This window comes from Chiloscyllium punctatum, chromosome 2 (assembly GCF_047496795.1).
Source record: "Chiloscyllium punctatum isolate Juve2018m chromosome 2, sChiPun1.3, whole genome shotgun sequence".
In the NCBI taxonomy this organism is placed as follows: domain Eukaryota; kingdom Metazoa; phylum Chordata; class Chondrichthyes; order Orectolobiformes; family Hemiscylliidae; genus Chiloscyllium; species Chiloscyllium punctatum.
Genome location: NC_092740.1, coordinates 78,738,612 through 78,760,618, shown reverse-complemented (window position 1 = coordinate 78,760,618; position 22,007 = coordinate 78,738,612). Strand labels below are relative to the sequence as shown.

Genomic DNA, 22,007 nt, shown 5'->3' with positions numbered 1-22,007 from the left:
ACCTTTAAAATAGGCTGTGCCACTTTTACTGCATGCAAATTCATTGCAATATTTTAAAGGGAGTTGAATGAATTATTGAGTGGACACTACAATCTCAAATGGAAGGGATATTGGAAGCAATCATAGACAATGCTGGAGAAACTCATCAAGTCTGGCAGCATCTGTAGAGACAAAAGCAGGGTGATCTTTCAAGGTCGATATGACTCTTCTTCCGATTTCCAGCATACACAGTATTTGCTTTCATTTGGGATATTGGAAACACTTGTTTGATCATCTTTCAAATCAGAGAGGCATTCTTTTTCCAGAGGATTTTTGCAAATTGGCGGAAGATTTTGGGTTCTCTGAAGACACTTTGTTGCAAATGGGTGGGACTGGTCGGCGGAATGATAATACGGTATAGGACAGGTTCAGTGTAACAACTAATCTTTACCTGTTACATTTTTCATATTTTTGCATACCTATGTCTTCAAATGTTTAGTAATTCTTTTCAAAACTTTGCAATGATGTGATTAGCAACTTCTACATGTTCAATAGCCATCTGCAAATCACATTTATAAGGGAGACATTCAAATACAGAGAAGATTATCGGCTATGTTAGCATTGCGTGTAGACAAAATGGACCATTTATTTCATTTAAATTATTATTAGTAACTCTGCACTGTTTGTAAAATGTACTGGGAAAGTGGAGTCCAAGAGATGCAATACTAAGTATAAATGAACTTATCTTATTGTTCAAGTGAACAGTTTGCTGTTTTATTTGTATGATACTTTTGAAAACTATCATAGAAGATTGCAATGGTGTAGAGACAGGCTATGCTCAAAATGATTAAACAAGTGATAGTTTCTGAATTGAAGAGGCAACCTCCTCAGAAGCCAGCAGTTAAATGCAGCTCTGCACTCAGGAAGTCCTTTTTTGCCAAGCAGAAGTTTAACTTTTCAAAGAAATATGACAGTATTTAAGGCTGCTGAACTTTTCCCAGTGTTCTATGTTTGCATGAAAACAATTCACACTTCGATCTTAGCCTCTGGCATATATGTTACTCGCTCATCACTGAGGATCTGTCTGGCCCACATTAAAGCATCATAAGGCAGTCAATCATCATCAATGATGCATTTACCACATTTTAATAAATCTTTTCTTTTTGGTTGATAGTTCCTTAAAAGACTCGTAAGACCTCCTTACAAATTTTAAAATAAATTCATCATGTAATAATTTCATTCATAGGATATTGGTGTAATTTATTGCCAACCCCTAATTGCTGTTCCGAAGTTGGTGAGCTGCCTTATTGAAACACTGCGGTCTGTCTCGTGAAGGTGTTCTGACAGTTAGTTAGGAAGTTCTAAAAATACAAATTTATGATGATAAAACAACATCAATATTTTCCCAAGTTAGCAAGTGTCTTTCTGACAATGGAACAGCATTTGATAAGCACATCTTCTTTGGCGCCTGGTCCTTGGATTCTGCTCCCTAAAGTAACCGTACAGTTTGTTTTAGCTTGTAAAAACCCCTATTCTAGACTGGTGAATAGTCTTTCTAACTGTGAAGGTTGATTACTCCATAGTCTGGAACTAGATTCATTCATGGTCTTTTAACTGACGCAATCAACTTTTCAACTGCTTCAATGGACCAATTTGAGTGGATTCCACTTCAATGTCTGTTGAGGCAGGAAGGATGGTTTCATACCTTAGAAGGAGGCATTGTGTTGTCGCTGATCAGGTGCATTCTAAAACTTTCCCTTTAGCAGCTTGAGTTTAATATGTAGGTCAAAAAGCTTTGTGATATTCCATAGTAAAAGAAATGACATAAGAGAGTTTTTTTTACTTTAATTTCCAATGTACAGATTTTTAAAGCAGAAACATTCCTTTAATACTTCTCTTAAAAATATCAATATTTTTCCAAGTCAGCAAGTATTGTGACTTAGAGGAGATTTTGGAGAAAATGGAATCTCACATGCTTGCTGCCCTTGTCCTTTTTTCGTAAAAAAACCTATCTTCGGTCCAACTTGTCTATGCTGACCAGATATCCTAACCTAATCTAGTCCCATTTGCCAGCACTTGGCCCATATCCCTCTAAACCCTTCCTATTCATATTCCCATCCAGATGCCTTTTAAATACTGTAATCATATCAGCTTCCACCACTTTCTCTGGGAGCTCATTCCATACATGCACCACCCTCTGTGAGAAAAAGTTGTCCCTTTTATATCTTTTCCCTTTCACTCTAAACCTATATCTTCTAGTTCTGCACTCTATAACCCCAACAGCCTTCAACAATCCCACCAATTTTCCTTCTTGCTTGGTGAACCTCCAACTAGTGGAGAATTTTGCTCCGATTCCCATTTACTTTAATTTTACTGGGCCTCCTTGATTCCATAATCAGTCAAGTACAGTTACTTTCATCATCCTCATAAGCTCAATTCTTTGTCCATATGTTGAGCAAGGCTTTAATGAGGTCAGAAGCTGAGGGGTCGTTGGCAAATGCTGTTTGATAGCACGATTGATGACACCTTCCATCATTTTATGAACTATACATACCTGTCAACTTTCCATTTTGCCAGGTAGCTGTCAACATGTTAGCTGTATTGTTAGCTGTATTGAAACAGTTCAGCGAGAAGCACAGTTGGTCTTGGAGCAGTGGTCTTCAGCCCTACAGCTGGAATATTGTTTCTGGAAATCTGAATAGATCACGTCCACTGGCTCGCCTTTGTTTAATTTGCTTATTACCTCAAAGAATTCTAACAGATTTGTGGTAAATATTCATGCAATCTACACCTCCAGTCAAGTACCCTAATTATTAACAATGCATCTGTCAGCAGTAAACCTGACCAACATAGCATACATATTTTACTTTGTGACATGTGTTTAAAGAGTGTTTTGACAATGTCTGTAAACATGACTTCCCTGTTCTGAGGAAGTGTCACTGGACCCAAAATGCTAACTCTGATTTGTCTTCACAAATGCTGCCAGATTTGCTGAGTTCTTGCAGCCATTTCAGTTTTTATTTGTGATTAACAGTATCCATAGTTTGTTCAGTTTTTTATTAAACATGACTTCTCCTGGTGTATCCTGCCTGTAGCATGAGATAGTGTAGGACTTCCACGTTACAACATGGAGTAGCTACGGGCAGATCAGGATTATTCACTCTGATAATTCAGATTTATTGTTAAAGATTGGAAAATTGAGGGAAACATGGCAGGATTGAAGAGGAATAAGGACAGTTGGCAGCTGAAAACAGACTTTAAACTCTGTTGTTGAACTTTGGGGTTGGTGCCATCCAGAAAGGGACCTGTTTAGAGAAAAAAAAACTATCGTATAAGCATGATCAGTTGATTGACTCATTTGGCTAAAAGAATACATTACTAAGACTGGATAATCATGTTAATATACGAATTAGCCACAATCTTACTAAATGGTGAAACAGATTCATGGGCAAAATGGTTCACCCATGTTCTTATACTGCTTGGGATTTGTCCAAAACATATTTGTTATAGTTCCCTATTTTTGCTATTTTCCTTCCTCTATAGTTCTTAGATTCTCTTCTCATTAAATAATATAACTTCTGCACCTTTCTGAGCTAGCTCCCATCTTCAGTGGACCAGTGAAATATTTAGCCAGACAAGTCTTTTCTTCTCTAGGCCTCATTGGGTGATAAGAGCTATGTAAGAAATAGACAGCAGGCAATTATGCTCCTAAGTTAATGTTTCCGCAAACCAAATATAATTTTTAAAAAAGTCTTCTCACACAAAAAGGCAGGAACAACTGATTTACTTCATAAGGGATGCCATTGTTATAGCCCCAAACAACATTAATAGTGAGTGAACTCGTAAGAATATGATTTTGGGTTATTTTCAGGAGCAACTCCTAATATAGAACTTTGTAAGATGCTGACAGAAACTCTAATATGTAACAATAAGCTTTCAACCAGCTTTAAACATGCCTTGACATGTAGCTATTGAGATTTAGTTACAGACGTACAGACACAATATTCAAAAGAAATAAAGTTGGATTTATCTGAGGTTCAGCATGAAATTTCCAAACAGTTACAATTATTTGATGTTGATACTTATTTTGAGCATCTGTCCATAGAGAATCATGAGCAATATTTAACTCTGGCCTTCCTATAATTGGTGTTGAGACCCCAAGTTAGCATGCAAGTTCTGAGGTAGCAACAGCTGACTCCCATTAAACAGTTCTCATAAGCATTCTCCTCCAACGCTTCCTTCACAATCATTCATCTAGGAACGTAACAGTTTTCAAAACTTTAAATGGGTTCAAAGTGGAAGTAAGTTTGTAAAGCACTGGTGTAACTATTAATATTTCTCCTTATTGAAATCTACTCATGAATGAGGAACATAAAACAAAAAGAAGTCATGCATCAGCAATGTAAAACCTGATTAGACCACACCCAGAGTACTGTGAGCAGTTACGGGTACCAAATTTTAGGAATAATAATTTTGGCTTGGTGGGAATGCAGCATAGATTCAAGGATCTTCACAGAACTTCAAGGATCAATTAATGAGAACAGATTGAACAAATTAGAAAAGTATTATCTGGAATTTAGAATGTTTGGGGTGATTTGATGAAAGTATTCAGGATATTAAGGAGAAACAGAGAGTGCAGATTGGGAGAAACTCTGTAGTTGGGGTCTCTAGGATTATGGCTTATAGTAAGCCAAAAAGGCATTTGGAATGGGCAACGTAAGTGTTTTATTCTGTAATGGAGAGGGCTTCACATTTGAGCAATGAGAGTGCCTTCAAAGGGTAACAGAATTACAACATTTATATAGTACAGGTATAAGAGACCTGCAAGCACTATGTGTTGTATGAACCTTGGACAATTACTACTGTGTGGACTATAAATCCTGACCCAATGTACTCATGACTACATTATTTAGCATTGGGAATCAATTTCACTAATGGTTGTGAAGCACAGTCAATGAAAGATTAACATTAGATGCCAAAGTAGTAAGCACCTTCCAAGTTTCTATAGCCTGCACGCACTGCCCATTTCACACCTTGGACCATAAAACTGAGGGTAGTGCTAAGAATAGCATGCCTGTGTAACTTCAATATTGAATTGCAGTTAGAAAGACATGTCCTGAGTGAAACAAAAGTGAACACATGTTTACAAATGTGTGAATATACTTACAATGAAATGTCACTCATTCCAACTTTGTGCCCTCAGATGGTCTTCTTCTTTTATCTTTCCCTGTCACTACCCTTAATGTAATCTTAGGACCTGCAGCTGGAGTGTAGGAGGCTTGTTTAATGATGGAGTCTGTGGGCTTTGAAGTTTTGGCCAGGCCACTCAGGAGAGTTTTTAGTTAGAGGACCCAAACATACCAAATATGTCCTGCCCAAAGGCAAATGCATCCACCTCAGGGCTGAGGGTGACAGGCAGGGTCGAAGTGAAGACCTGGAGACATTTGGAGACGACTGGGTGGAGAGTTCTGGGATACCTACATGTGGTTCCTCATTTGTTGGGTGTATATTGCCACTGATTGCCTCCTTGTGCAGAAGGTGCACCGAGAGTAAGGAAAGCCCCTTGTCTCCCTGTTGCCTTGTCATTGATGCTGAGTACCAATGGCTGGAGTGATAGCAGGCAAATCCATGTGTTGAGCTAGCAGACTGTGACAGTGCTGGGCCTCACTGTCCATGGCAGTCATTAACCCATCAATGGAGGCAGCCAGATGTTCACATGCCTAAGGCAACATACTGCCAACACCATTGGTCCAATATTGAAAGCATTGTCAATTTGCTCAATGCGTGCACACACCTGCCAGCTGCTCCTGTATCTCCTGTGTATTTCTATGATATTTTTAATCATCAACATCATAGGGTCCTCAGCTACCTGGGACTTAGCAGGTGTCTGGTCTCTGTCAGTCTTCTGAGTATCAGTGACCTGCAGCATTTTTTCCTCACCAGCAGATACTCCAGTTAAAATACCCACCAGGGTGTCAATATTTGAGTCGGTGGAGGGTGCAGCGGCAGTTTTGCCAGTGTTTCCTCTAAGGAGTCTGTGGCTTATTCTTCAGAGGTGGAGTGGGGGTGTTTCTTGGATGCTGAGACTGTGTAGATGCCATTTTTTACCTGCAGAAGACAGAGAGAGAATGTGTCATGAACAAGGGCCAGATGTTCAGGTTAGTTTAAGAGTACATTCACCGTGCTGGCAATGGGAGAGTAATGTAGCAATGGACAATTCTTCTTTCTTGGTTGCTGGGACATCACAACATGAGTACTGACAGTCCTCCCCATCTAGTACCAGAATCTTCTCGTCATAGGGGTTGAGGAGCTGAACCTCGGCTACACCACCACCCAATTTAGCATTTTCAGCCCTATTATGGAGTGTTTTGTCCTAGAATGAGACAAATGGAGGGATTCAGTGAGATGAAAGTGGATGACACAACTGTCAGTACTGGTCCAGGGGGTGGGAAAAAGTGGTGAACTGTCTCAGTAGAAAGAACGAGAGAATATGTGTGTAAGATGTCGCATGCAATGAGTGTGGAAGCAGAAAGATGATGATGGTACTTACCTTGGTGAAGCAGAGAAGGTAACTGACCTCTTGCCTGCATTGCTGGGCATTTCTCCAGACTGCGGACATGGCATTGACTGGGTGGCAACCTCGAGCCAGACTGGCAGGGTTTGGTGTCATAGCCTCCTTTTCCAGTCCCCTAGGAGGCGGACAGCCCTCCTGTGCACCACCTTACCCTCTTGTACCTCCAAGTCCCTGTCCATAAAGCAGGGTGCAAATTTTTCCCAGTCTATCCTGTCCAGGAATATAATATGAATCATGCTGCACAGCTTTGGACTTTGAGCTCTTGGCCTGGTGTACAATGGCACTATGCTAGAATCCCAGGATATCCTGCAAGTGGTGAGTACTTGCACCTACTGCAAATGGGAGAATACAGTGAGCAGGGTGCCATTGGGGTGGAGTGCATAAATATATGAGGGGTGATTCGATGATAGCATGCAAAATCTGTCGAGGTCAAATAGTAAAAACCCTTCATGAAACTCACCAAAATTAACACTTAGCTGATTTCTGGTAAGCTTCAGTCCAAAGAGTATTTATTAAATGATGAGTGTTGAACTTGAGGGTGTCCTTTCTTCATGAGTCATGGAAAGTTAACGCGCAGGTACAGCAAACAACAATTACGATGGCAAATTGTATGTTGGTCTTTACTAAAAATGTATTACAGGAACAAAGGTGTCTCACAGTAATTATATAGAGCCTTGGCAGGAACTCACCTGGGAGTACTATCTGCTATTCACTTGTGGGATGGCAGCAATGCTGGTTGGCCAGCATTTATTACCTGTTCCTAGTTGCCCTTGAGAAGGTAGTGGTGAGCTGCCTTCTTGACAGCCTGTAGTCCACATGCTGTAGATTTATCCACAATGCCCTTACGGAGGGAATTCCATGATTTTGATCCAGCAACAGTGAAGAAACAGTGATATATTTTCAATAAGGATGGTGAGTGGCTTGGAAGGGAACTTGCAAGTGGTAGTGGAGCCATCCATCTGCTGCCCTTGGCAATTTAGATAAAAGAGGTCGCAGATTTGGAAGATGTTGTTTAAGGATCTCGAGTGAATTTCTGCAGTGAATCTTGTAGATAGTACACACTGCTTGGCTGAGTGTCAGTGTTGAAAAATGTGTTGCTGGAAAAGCGCAGCAGGTCAGGCAGCATCCAAGGAGCAGGAGAATTGACGTTTTGGGCATAAGCCCTTCTTCAGGAATTCCTGAAGAAGGGCTTATGCCAGAAACGTCGATTCTCCTGCTCCTTGGATGCTGCCTGACCTGCTGCGCTTTTCCAGCAACACATTTTTCAGTTCTGATCTCCAGCATCTGCAGTCCTCACTTTCTCCTGAGTGTCAGTGTTGGAGGGAATGGATGTTTGTCGATGTGGTACCAATCAAGGTGGCTGCTTTGCCCTGAATGATGTAAAGCTTCTTGAGTGTTGTTGGAGCTGCACTCACTCGGAGAAGTAGGGAGTATTCCATCACATTCCTGACTTGTGCCTTGGAGATATGGACAAGCTTTGGGGAGTCAGGAGGTTCAGTATTCCTAGCCTCTGCCCTGCTCTTGTAGCCATTGTGTTTTTGTAATGAGTCCAGCTGAGTTTATGGTCAATGGTAACCCCAAGGATGTTGATAGTGGGAGATTCAATGTGTTAATACCATCGAATGTCAAGGGACAGTAATTAGTTTGATTCCTATTGAAAATAGTCACTGCCTGGCATTTATGTGGCATGAGTGTTACTTGCCACTTATCAGCCCAAGCCTGGGAACTGTCCAGATCTTGTTACCTTTGAACACTTCAATACCTGAGGTGTCACGAATGGTGCAATCATCGGCAAACATCTCCACTTCTGACTTTATGATGAAGGGAAGGTCATTGATGAAGCAACTGAGTTCCTTAAGAACTCCTGCAGAAATGCCCTGAAACTGAGTTCCAACAAACAGAACCTCCGATGTGCCAGGTATGACTCCAACCACTAAAGATTTTACCCCTGATACCCACTGATTCCATTTATACAGCTCCTTGATGCCACACTCAGTCAACTGTGACCTTGATGTGAAAGACTATCATTCTCAACCCAATTCAGGAATTCATCTGTTTTGTTTATGTTTGAACCAAGGCTGTAATGAGGTCAGGAGTTGAGTAGCCCGAGTAGAAAACACACTGGGCGACACTGAGCAGGTTATTGCTGAGCAGGTGCTGCTTGATAGCACTGTTAATGACACTTTCCACCACTTTACTGATGATCGAGAGTAAACTGATATGGTGGTAATTGGCTGGGTTGGACTTTTCCTGTCTTTTAGGTACTGGACATAGCTAAGCAATTTTCCACATTATTGGGTCAATGTCAATGTTATAACTGTATTGGAACAGCTTGGCTAGGGGTGCGGCAAGTTCCAGAGCACAAGTCTTCAGTATTATTGCCGGAATGTTGGCAGGACCCATAGCCTTTGCAGCATCCAGTACCTCTCACTTTTTTTTGCTATCACATGGAGTGAATTGAATTGGCTAAAAGACTGGTATCTGTAATGCTGGGAAGCAATGGAAAAGGCCAAGGTGGACCATCCTCCCTATCTAAACAAAGATATACTCGCCAAGAGGAAGTATAATGAACTGTTCACCAAACTAATTCCTGGGATGGAAGGAATGTCCTGTGAGGAAATAGTGAATAGACTAGGTCTGCATTCTCTGGTGTTTGTACAGGAGGTGATCTAATTCGAACACAAATTCTTGCAGAGATTAACAGGGTGGATGCACAAATGTTGATTCTCTGGCTAGACGTCCAGAATTAGGGATGAAAATGTGTTGCTGGAAAAGCGCAGCAGGTCAGGCAGCATCCAAGGAACAGAAGAATTGACGTTTCGGGCATGAGCCCTTCTTCAGGAATGAGGAAAGTGTGCCAAGCAGGCTAAGATAAAAGGTAGGGAGGAGGGACTTGGGGGATGAGCGTTGGAAATGCGATAGGTGGAAGGAGGTTAAGGTGAGGGTGATAAGGTGAGGGTAATCGGGCTATCACCCTCACCTTATCACCCTCACCTTAACCTCCTTCCACCTATCGCATTTCCAACGCTCATCCCCCAAGTCCCTCCTCCCTACCTTTTATCTTAGCCTGCTTGGCACACTTTCCTCATTCCTGAAGAATGGCTCATGCCCGAAACGTCGATTCTCCTGCTCCTTGGATGCTGCCTGACCTGCTGCGCTTTTCCAGCAACACATTTTCAGCTCTGATCTCCAGCATCTGCAGTCTTCACTTTCATCCAGAATTGGGGAGCCAGTCTCAGAATAAGAATAAACCATGTAAGACTGAGATGAGGAAGAATTTCTTTTCTCAGAGTTGAATCTCTGAAAATCTCTATCCTAAAATGCTGTATTTTTAAAACTGAATTTTTTATTCATTCATGAGATGAGGGCATCACTGGCTAGGCTAGCATCTCTCACCCATCCCTAATTACCCAGAGGGCAGTTAAGAGTTAACCACATTGCTGTGGGTCTGGAGTCACATGTAGGCCAGACCAGGTGAGGATGGCAAATTTCCTTCACTAAGGGACATTAGTAAACCAGATTTTTTTTTTGGACAATCATGGATCATTGGACTCTTAATTGTAGCTTTCTATGGATTCAAATTCACCATCTACCATGGCATGATTTGAACTCAGGTCCCCAGAATATTAGCTGGATCTCTGGATTGATAGTCCAGCTATAACAATATTAGGCCAGTGTCTCCCTTTCATTTTGTTTTACATACTTAACACGTCAAGGGATATTGGGGAGTTATGAGGAAAAATTGCATTGAAGTAGAAGATCTGCTACCATCCAGTCGAATGGCAGGGCCGGATGGACGGACTGAATGGCCTTCTCCCACCCCTCTACCTTAGGTTCCTGAGGTTAGTGTGATGAAAGTAATAACTTCTGAGGAAGGGCCACCAGACCCGAAACGTTAACTCTGATTTCTCTGCACAGATACCGCCAGGTCGGCTGAGCTTTCCCAGAAAATTCTGTTTTTGTTTCTGATCTACAGCATCCACAGTTCTTTCGGTTTTTAATAACTTGCATGGACTGGTTTTAGCTGAAGAATGCATTAAACACATTGCTCCAAGCTTGTTAGGAGAAGTCCCTGACAGACACCAGGAATCAATAACACGCATTCTCTCATAAAGTCGAAACATTAATGAATCAGTCCTGTGGGATTTATTTCCGTCTATAACCTGGGAAAGAGCGATGTGCCTCTCAGCCGACACTAGATGGCATACACTAAACAGCAATGAAATCTCAGAACCAATGTATTTTAAAAAGCGTTAAAATTACTAGTTGCTGCTGAGCGGCTCTTAAACAACAGCAAAGTAATTAAATATTACTAGAACTGTTTTGTTTTACAAAGCAACTCCGCAACCTCTCATAAAGAACTATACATTTGCCATCAAATAAATTTGCAAATCACTCAACACTACGAATTTCCAAATGTTTCCGGACTGTACAAATCCTTCTGACTGATTCGGATCGTTTATCTGCCAAAATACCACAATTCCTTTGTGTGCACTATCGTTAGAAGAAATTCCGAGAAGAATAATCTCGCTTCATATTTGCTCTCATGTTTATCTTTTGTGTTTACTGAAGCGTTACAAATGGGTTTTTTTCTTTTGAAAATTGATATATAATAAACTCTGGCAGTTGTTTGTGCTGTGATAAACATGTCACGTTAGATTTCACAATTACAAACGAAAGGTTTAAAAGAAAGTACAATTTTTGGAGCCGTGTCAACAGATGCGGCGGCTGTAAAATGTCAGCAGCAAAGTAATTACAGGAATTAGACGCTGTGGGGCGCAAACGGAGCTAACAGAGAGTGTGTCAGAGAGGGTGAGATTGGGGAAACCTGAGGCAAGGTACTGGCTGGAACTGGTTCACGTTTCTACTTCAATCGGTGATAAATAATTTTAGAAAGCTATTTCATGTAATTTCAGTCTACTTTAAAACGAGCAAGACTTACTGTATTGTAGTGATCAGCGGGGTGGTTTTGGATGAATAGTGGTTCAAAGTTAGGAGTTGAACACAGCTTTAGGGATGTTCGTGATTTTTCTCGAACAGAGTTTATTTTACCACAAAGTTTGAGGGAATCGCGGTAAGCAATTAAGAGATGTTAATAACCCGTCTCGAACTTCCTTGAACTTGTCCATCTAAATTATTTTTTTATAGCGGGACACATATTCGAGACTTTAGTTTCGAAGGTACCTTTCAATAGCAGTTTAATGATTGTAAATATGTTTGATGTTAAGTTTTATCCTGAAAAAATTTGATAAAACCAAATGATACCTTTTCGTTGAATTGCAAGTGTATTGTCTCTAAGCATCATTCTTATATGAAAATATAGACATCATTCTGAAAATACCGGGTGCCACGAGAAACTATTTGAGTCATCTTTAATCAAACACATCTTTGCCATGAATTTCCACACATGAGACCGCACTGGTTTCCTTAACTTCGCTTTATGACTTCCATAACGATTATTTTGGCGCTTTTAAAATCTGAATTACAGTACTGTATTCAAATCAAAAGTGAAGACACAAATATTGACCCGTGTGGCATTTTCCAGATTTGTCCTGTGCTATTTACAGTGTAGTTTCAGACATAAACAGTAACCAATTATATTCCACATTTTGTAACTGATCATTTGCTGTTTCTGTAGAGAGCGGGCACTCCCTTCAAAAACATGTAAATTCTAAAAATGGGGAACATTTGGATAATTTCGTCACAGGCGTCCACGTCTGAAAACAGCAAATACCACCGAAAGGCAACAGATGTTTTTTTTTCCAAACATAAGAATTTATGAAAACAATTTATAGATCTGATTGATTTTCTTTCTTAAAGGTCTTGCAGTTATGCATAGCTCTGTGGAATTTGAAGAATTGAGGTGAATCAGATATGACTTCAAACTGAGGTGTGCTAAAATTCATTTGGATGAGACCCGTCATGAATTCTCGAGATCAAAAACTACTATAGATCCAATCACTTTGAAAATCTGTTTGGGGCTGTATTTATAGGTATCAAGAATCTTTAAAATACATGGAATTAAAAAAGTTTTGCATTGATTTGTGGATTTGGAATCCACGATTAGAGTGAAATTAATAGAATGAAATAAATTCAAGCCTAAGGGGAGTTGTGCACAGAGAGATTAAATCTCGAACAGAACATATCCCCACCCACAAAACTGAGTAAAACGGGGTTTGCGTTAACGTTAAGGCACATAAACCACAAGACGATCACATACTGTTTTCCGACTTTAATTTTCTCTGGCTGGGGTTCTGTTTTCTGATGGCAGAGTTACAGAACATGGCACATGCAGTGATCAAATCTCAGGCACAGCCGCCCTCAGGCACCCCTTTAACTCCCTCAAACCTCCGCGCCATGTGTTATTAAGTTTTGCCTGGATCGGCATGCTGTTCCTCCTGATGATCTAATTTTTTTTTCTTGTGCATACTTTGGCACAACCCACCGGTTAGTTGGCGAGTCACAAAACGGATGGTTGTCTGGGGCCATGAAATTCCTTCGTGTCGGCTGGAGTGGAGGAAGGGAACGAGAGGAACTGTCAAACTGCACGTTCCTAGGCATTACGTGAACAAATAGCGAGTAGCCTGGGAGCAGGTTGTGTAACTTTGCTAATGTGCCAGCAACTTTAAAATCCCTTCCTCCTTCTCCACTCCAGACAGTACCAAGAAAATGTGAGGCACTCTATACAGCTGCAGCTTTTGGCAAGCCAGATTTTGAATAATCTCTGGTATCTTTTGTGTGTGTGTGTGTGCACATATATATATAATGTTTTAAAGAATCACACTAACTTTTACATTTAAAATATATTTGATGGAAATATAGACTTCTTTTAACAAAAAAGAATCTTCTGGGAAGTTACAATTTTTCCTCGTTTGACTTAAAAGATGAATTATCAAACATTAATGTATTTACTGAAACTTTTTGGTCTTTACTTGACTTGCCTGGTTGGAGAGATCGATGGACAGCAGCAGCAACAGCAGCAGCAAGAACAGGACAGCTCTGCGGGCGCTCTTTGGCGCCAACGGATTCAGTGGAGAAACAACGGACGCGTTTATAGTTTGTTGAGCCTGGGCTCCGAGTATCAGCCGCCCCAGGGCTCCAGCGGGAGCAACCGCCTCTTCTTACTGAGTGACAGTGACACCAACAGCACGGTGGGCAGCGGCAGAGACAGCAATGCCAGGAGGGCACCCACATCTTCCAGAGCGCAGTCCTCGCGAAACACCTCCGGCGCCCGCGCAGTCCGACAACGCGGGGACTCGTCCTTATCCCGATCCCAGTCCCGCTTGTCCGGCGCCACTCACCCGTCGCGAGACTCAAGCCGCGGCGACCGGAGACCATCCGGCCCCCGGAGTCAGCCTGGGGCTCGATCCAGCGGAGTGACCGGCCAAGGGGCTAGGGTCACTCCAGCTTCTACCGACCAGGATAGTATCAGGGAGACACCTGCAACTGGCCAGAACAGGTCAAGCCAGAGCCTTCCCGGGACTGCCAATGCGGATGTCATGGTCGGGGATGACCCTTACAATCCCTACAAGAGAACCGATGACAACCCCTACTACAATTACTACGACACATACGAGAGACCCAGAGTTCGCCCCCGTAGACCTGGGTACGGCACCAGATATTTCCAGCATGGTAAGCTGATGCACAAAACTACAACTGCTTTTCTTAGAGAGTAGAGCATCGAAGGTTTTGTTACTGAATAGAGGGGCAATTCATTGCTTGCAAATACACTTATAATCTGCATCGTGTTTGTTTCAATAAGGAACTGAATTAAATCCATGCTTTTTATTTTAGGTTTACCAGATTTAATCCCAGATCCATACTATATTCAAGTCTCAACATACGTTCAGAAGATGCACATGTACAACCTTAGATGTGCCGCAGAGGAAAATTGCTTGGCAAGGTACAGTCTGCATAATCAGAACCATGTGCCCCGGTTTTCTTGCATCACAGTTACATCCTCAAACCCTCTTCTCCCTTCGCGTCATTCCCCAGTGTGTAGCTTCTCACAGCCCGGCAATGCTTTCTGTTTTTAATTTCCCTGTCCGACCCCATCCAGAGTTCTTGTTAAAACAAAACTCGTAAACTTGCAGACATCATTTTATAATGGAACCAATAAACAAGACTCCGACACAATGGGGAGATTAGCAGGTGGAGCTGTACAAACGATAACGCGGGGTGTGCTGTGGTTTGACGCAAATTCGGAGACAGAATTAATGAATCCAGAGTTAAGGGGTGAGGATTTAGAAAGTTTAAGGAAAACTGAAGACTGAGAGAACTCACTGCGAAGTACAGCTGCGGTAGCTGCTGGGTTGGATGAGGTTCTGAATTATAGCCGTTCTCATTTTGGGATGTGTTCTGTGCCCGTGTAGGGGACTACGTTTTTAACAATCTTTTTATAAGTCACATTTTTCTCAAACAACCTAACTCATTTGGATATATTATTCTGACTTGTTCAAGTGATAATAATGAACACGTCAAGTTATTAAATGCGAATTGACTTGATTTTTAAAAATCCAGTTAATTGTCGAAGTGTAGTTCATAATTGTAAACTCATAGCGGTAACTGTAACCTCTCTAAAGCTTTGAAAACAACTGCCCCGGTTTTCCAGGTGAGGCAGTGTTATTGATATAATTATACCCCGAAAATGTCACTCTTTGAACTCTAGTTGGAGATTTTTGGGAAGTAAGAAGTTTATGATTCACCGTGTGACGATAGCTCTCCCTTGTTCCACGTTTCCTTATAGCTCAGCCTACAGTTCGAGCATCAGGGACTATGATATGAGAGTGCTGCTAAGATTCCCACAGAGAGTGAAGAATCAAGGCACAGCAGATTTTTTACCGAGCCGACCTCGTTACTCATGGGAATGGCACAGTTGTCACCGGTAAGTGGAGACTGCAGACAATATGCGCTCCCTACCATGATCGCATTTCAGCAGTTATGAAGATACTTGCTTACATACCATTCAGGAGCAGAAGGAGGCCAATCAGCCCGTCAAAACCCTTACTCTGCTATTTGATAAGATGATGACTGATCTCATTGTAACCTCAAGTCCACATTCCTCCCTACCCTGACCTTTTATCTCCTTTCTTAACGATAATTCACAGACATCTGCCTTAAAAATGCTGAAGGACTCTGTTTCACCATCTCTCAGAGGAGTTCCAAAGACTCCCAATCCTCTAGTGGAAGTTTTTAAACAGCCACCCTTATTCGAGACTCACCCACAGTAGGAAACAGCTTCTCCATGTCTACCCATCAGGAACCTTCAGAACTTTATATACTTCAATCAAGTTGCTCTCTTATCCTCTAAACTCACTCGTCCAACCTTTCCTCATAAACAACCTGCTCATTCCAGGTATTAATGGATAAGTTCATGAATAGGAAAGGTTTGGAGGGATATCGGCCAAGTGAGACTAGTTTAGTTTGGAACATGATCATCATGGACTGGTTGGACCAAAGGGTCTGTTTCCATGTTGTATGACTCTATGACTGTATAAACCTTCTTTAAACTGACTCCAATGCATTTATGTCATTACTTAAATAAGGTGATTAATACTGTGTACAGGATTTCAAATGCGATCTCACCAGTGTCCTGTATAAAGCATAACCTTCCTACTTTTGTATTCAGTTGCTCTTGTGATAAATTATTAGCTATTAGCTTTCCTGATTACTTGCTGTACCTGTACACTAATCTTTAGGAATTCATGGGCGTGCAGATCAATTTGCATCCCTGAACATGATGTTGTTTTGTAGCAATGCCTTCTAAAGATAATAGATTAACTAAACAAAATAAAACAATACCATCCTCATACTTTCAGGCAATTTTCCCATCTCTCCCTTTTAGGTCGTCCTTCATTTGCTGTGGTGCAGATGTGCTATTCCCTACTTTTCTGATTCAACTGGATTCAAGTTTAAGAAACATGATAGGGTCCTTGTTGGAATGGCATGCTATAACTGGAATCTCATTCCAAGATTTGAGTCAAGATTCCCACCTTAGATTCTAGTTGGTACTGAGGGGTGCTGCATTTTTGTAGGTGTGGTCTTTTGTAATTTAAAGTCAAAGTTCTTATGATTGGATATGTATTCCAAAGAACATTATTTCAAAAATATTGACACATGTTCATCTTTTTTAAGAACATATAAACAACAAAAAAGGTACAGGTGTGGGCCTTTGAGCTTGCTTCACTATGGAACAAATTCATGGCTGCCCTTCTACCTCAACTCCACCTTCCTGCACTGTCCCTAAAACATTTAATTCTCTCAGTGTTCAAAAATCAATTCACCTCTTGCTTGAAACAAACTTAATTACTGAGTATCCACAACTGTTTGGGGTACAAGCGCTCAAAGATTCATAATGATGACTGAAAATAAATTCTCATCTTGATGGCCATTTCCTGATTCTAAGGTTGTGACACCGAATTCTAGATTTCTTCATCAATGGAAACATTTTCTCCTCATGTACACTATCCAGTCCCTGAAAAATGTTTTGAATCCATTAGATCACCTCTCATTATTCCATATTTTGAGAAATATGGGCTTGGTCTACTCAATTTCTTCTCACAGGATAATCCCCTCATCCCAAGAATCACCTGGATGAAAATTTGTTGCATTCCCTCGAGGGCAAGTATACTGTTTCTTAGGCAAGGTGACCAAAACTGCTCAAATATTCCAGGTGTGGCCTCGCCAATGCTCTGTGTAATTGTAATAATACTTCTTTACTCTTATGCTCAAATCCCTTTGTAATGAAAACTAACATATCATTTGCCTTCCTAATTGCATGTTGTACCTGCATATTAACTTTCTAATTCATGTGTAGAACACTCAGGCCCTTTTGAATGCAAATGTTTCCAAGTCTTTTACATGTACAAAATAGTATTCTTGTTCATTTATCGTACCAAAGTGATAAATTTATACTTTGGTACTTTGTTTCTGCAGAATTCTTGTCTACTCACTCAACCTGTCTGGATCCCTAAACAACTTCATTGCATCCATTTCATTATTTACTTTCCCAACTAACTTGGTATCATTAGAAAACATGGACAAACTACATCCAGTTCCCTCAAGTAATTTACATGGTTTGCAAATAGTGGATAAGCAAGGGCTGATCCTTGTAAAACACTACAATTTAGATCTCGCCGAACCAAAATTATTCCATTTATTCCCACAATCTGCTTTTTGTCAATTAGCATGTCCTCAATCCATCCTGATATATTACCCCCAATTCTATGGATCTTAATTTTGTGTTAAACTTGTACTGGGTACATTTTGAAAGTCTTAATATACCACATTCCCTGGTTTCTTCTTATCCATCTGACCAGTTACATTCTCAAAACGCCAAAGATTTTTAAATATTATTTCCCTTTCACAAATCCATGTTGATGGTTCTTGACCATGTTATGGGTTTCTAAGTTACAACCCTAATAACACACTCTGGCATTTTGTCTACTGCTAATGGTAGCTCAATTGGCCTATAATATCAACTTCTCTCTTTTTATTTCTCAATATCAGAGTTGCATTTGCTTCAAATCCTTTAAAGCCTTAGGAATTGTATAGAATCTAAGGAATCTGATAGCTCAAAACTAATGCATCCACAGTCTCTGCAGCTATCCTTTTTAAAAATTCTTGGTTACAAATTGTCAAGTTGAGAGGATTTGTTCCTATCTATTCCCACTAGTTCCACCTGTAGTAAGTCTTTAATTACACTGATTTTTGTCTTTACTTTCCTAATTCTCCTTGCACCTTTGGTTTCCCATTATTTCGAAAATATTTATTGTGCTCTCTTCTGTGAAGATAGACATAAAGTATCCTTCTAATACTTCAAAGTAATGTTTGACATTTCTTTATTTTCCATTATAGTCTAAAATGGGTCCAAAATACACAGACCATCTTTCCTTTTATTTGTTGTCCTAAAATGATATTGCAGTGCAGTGTGGGACTGACCTAAAATGCCCAGACCTGTGATATGACCACTGAGGAAGGGAAGAGGGGTATTACATCTCCTATTAATATGAATATATCTAATAATGTTTAACAGCATGAGGATAATTTATCTGAATTTTCTTCTTGGATTCCAGTGGGTTACAGGTGGGATTAGATCAGAAGAGTTTGTTTTCTCTCATATGCATCTCGGAGATAGTGAGAATTGCAGATGCTAGAGAAGTCAGAGTTGATAAAGTGTGGTGCTGGTAAAAGCACAGCAGGTTAGGCAGTATCTGAGGAGCAAACAAGTTGGTATTTCAGGCTTAACCCTTCATCAGGTCCTGATGAAGGATCAAGTCCAAAACATTGACTCTCTTGCTCCTCAAATGTTGCTGGACCTGCTGTGCTTTTATCAGCGCCACACTTTATCGATTCATATGCATTTCAATTGCTTTATGAGGTAGAGTTTGAAACATTGTCACTGTATAATAGACAGTGCTGAACACTGCAAGGAAAAGAGTGAATAGAAGCTTTTCAAAAATCATTGATTTAGTTAAGCATATTTTTAAGAACTTTCAGAATATGATTTCATGTATAAACTGTATACTGCATTGGCAGCTTTTATTTTTCTTACATCCCCACTTCTAGACTCTCAAACTATCATTAGCTGTATTCCTCAATTTCAGCAGCATTGTTGCTGCTTGCCCCTCTGTCATTTTCATTTAGCCTTTCTTTCATGTTTTTAAATGTGGATGCGTATCTCTCTATATCTAATCTCTTTATTGCTCTATATACACAATGGGTGACTTGACTTGGCTCTGCTGTCACTGTTGAAGGACTGTGAGAATCTTGAGGGCAAAGTGCCTTTTCAGCTAGTTCCTCAGCCATTTCGCAAAAGTACTGTGCATTGCACCTTGAATTATTGCATTTTGACACAGGAGCATTTGATGCTTCAATTGTGTTAATGGGTGAATGCTATTAATTGGCTTTAGTTGTTCTTGATACATATGCATTTCAAAAACATGCTCTCTTGAGATTAAGGGATTGACAGTTTTTCTTAAAAGAAATAAGCAACTAGCTCATTTTTTACAAGAAGCAACAAAGATATTGATCAAAACATTGGTTACCTGGATTTTCTTGGCTCGATGAATATCAGTAAAACGATAAATTGCTTAAGGTACTTAATAGGGTAAAAATTCAGAAATTTTGATAATTGGATAAGTGAAAAACTAAATACAACATAGAAAACAATGGAAAATTAGACCATAGTGATTAATTAATGTGTAGTCTCTCATTAGATTTGGTTGTGATTTGCATTTGTGCCCTAGCTATTCTAATATGCAGATTGATAAAATAATGAGGAATACCTTGTTTTTCCCCTATATTTCCTAAACATATAATCAAAATAAAATATTCCATGTGTCGGAATACTGGGAGGCTAATTGTTCTGTAGTAAAACTTCAGTGATTAAAATCATGGCTTTTTGGATTGAGTAGTGTTGGCATCCATAATGGAAAAAAAATCAGCCATGCACAAAGATGAATTGGTTGATCTGGCAATGGTGACAAAGAGGGTATTAACATACTAGAGGTTTTAATATGTCAGCAGTTTACTCTGGCAAAGGTCAAAGCCAATCTGTTTAGAAAATAATCTGGGTAAACTTAAATTTTTGTTCCTATTCTATCTTTCTATCTTTATACAGTTATGAGCAAGCTAGATACTTATTTCCAGCCCTTTGGCGCTCTTAAGTAAGTTGATTCTCCACCCAAATTTAAAATTATTTCTTTCGGCAATTATCTAGTATCCACCCTGCTCTTGCCCATGAAAACTAACTTGAGATCAAGAAATCATTTCATGGCATTATGGTGGTGTTGGTGTTCCAATTTCCACACTACTGTGTCATCTAAACTAATCTATTATAAAGAATTAAACTTGAAACTTTAATTCTAATTATTTGCAGTAATACACGGACAGAAGATTTTAATTCTGAAACATTGATAACTGAATTAAATAGTCTGGGACTGATTTGTCTGACAATGTCCCTGAAAATGTTTCACTTCCCAGATGCAAGTATATAAAGTGAAATCAGATTCTTACCACACTTCTCATCTTTAACAGCAAATCAGCTAAAGTTAAAGAATGTACAAAGAAACTGGCGTTGGGAGGGCAGTATGAAAGAACATTTAAGTGAAGACTCTTGTAGCACTGTTGGGGTGTCTCTGCTTCTGGGGCAGAAGGCCTGAGTTCAAATCTCATTTGCCCTAGATATGAGTGAACATGTCTGAGCAAAGTGATTAAAAATATCTAAAACAAATAACCCTGTTTGACATTTCAATCTCTTAACACTGATTACACCATTTTAGTGCTTCCAGCCTTGAAGTACCAACACTCATGGCTAGGTCTACAGCTGCAGGTCTTTTGGCACTTGTATTGGTAATGTGGGGTTAGCACTATGATAGTACTTAATGCAATATTCAGAAGCAGTGTTTTTTGTCTCCACTGATTCTTCCCTTTATAGGAGATGGCAGAAGTTACACCTCTGGTGCAAGAATTTCAAACACTTTCTATAACAGATCAGCAGCCACTTAATTTTGGTACAATCGGAAGCAATTTAGCTTTTCTTAAATAGGGCATTGAGTTGTTAAGAAACTCAGAAGAACAGGTTTCCTGAATGTCCTCAAGCAATAATGGGAATACGGTTGAGGAGACAGATTATTGCAGAGGGGATTAAAATGGAGAAGACTTGAGTTAACAGCAAATTCAGGGCTTAGGTAGGAAAGGATCTGGGAAAATGTTTGGATGACCTCTATGTAATGGATGCTATTTATCAGAGATGAATGATGCTTGACAGAATTTGGCAAAATTAAGCCAAATTTGGTGATATATGGTTAATTCTGATGTCATGCTGAGAACATACAGCCAGATTGCACATAGCAATTTCCCATAAACAGATATATGATAATAGTTAGATAATTTATTTATTTTCGTTGCATCAATTAGGGGATAAATATTTTTCAAATTTTCATGGTAACCTCCTTGGCTAGTCTTTGAAATACTGGTGTGGGATCTCTTATATTAACTTGAGATGCAGACAAGGTCACTTTAGTGTCTCAACCAAAGCATGGTATCCCTGAAAATGCAGCACTCCTTCAGAACTGCACTGAAGTATTATCAATCTTCAATTTTCTGCCCTTGTTCCATGGTTGGACTTGAAGCCACAGCTTTCTGACTCAAATGGAAGTCTGAATAAGAGCAACAAGATGTCAGGGAATGACTGATAAACCAATCACCAGTTACTATGACATTATGGCACATGGAAAAGCAAAGGCAGAAAATTGGGAGAAAGAGTTTGCAGCACATGTTTAATTTCTCATTTGTGAAATAGATTTCTAAGGTACTAGTTGTAGATTTTGGGGAATCTTGTTATTATGACAAATAATGCCCGGATCTTTGAACTTCTGGAACATTAGAAATGAGATATATTACCTACAAGATGTATCAGGATCCAAAGACCCAATGTACCTACTTTCATGGA

The 22,007-nt window shown here is 40.0% G+C and overlaps 1 protein-coding gene and 1 long non-coding RNA gene across 3 annotated transcripts in view; one reads left to right on the top strand and one right to left on the bottom strand.

The window, feature by feature from the left end:
• Nucleotides 1-1,592: 1,592 nt before the first annotated feature.
• LOC140485976 (uncharacterized) lies at nt 1,593-13,603 on the bottom strand. The gene is made up of 3 exons (XR_011962490.1): nt 13,495-13,603; nt 5,147-6,087; nt 1,593-3,284 (listed from the first exon to the last, which is right to left on the bottom strand). It is a non-coding gene; the product is annotated as an uncharacterized lncRNA (long non-coding RNA).
• The window catches only part of LOC140485950 (protein-lysine 6-oxidase), a 26,162-nt gene continuing 16,779 nt past the window's right edge, over nt 12,625-22,007 (top strand). The window contains exons 1-3 of one of the 2 annotated variants that reach the window (XM_072584394.1): nt 12,625-14,185; nt 14,348-14,456; nt 15,300-15,437. In XM_072584394.1, the coding sequence (XP_072440495.1) occupies nt 13,438-14,185; nt 14,348-14,456; nt 15,300-15,437 (995 nt within the window). In that variant the 5' untranslated portion in view covers nt 12,625-13,437. Of the gene's footprint in view, nt 14,186-14,347; nt 14,457-14,704; nt 14,789-15,299; nt 15,438-22,007 lie in introns of those variants that run through there. The other variant, XM_072584401.1, reaches the window with a different exon arrangement.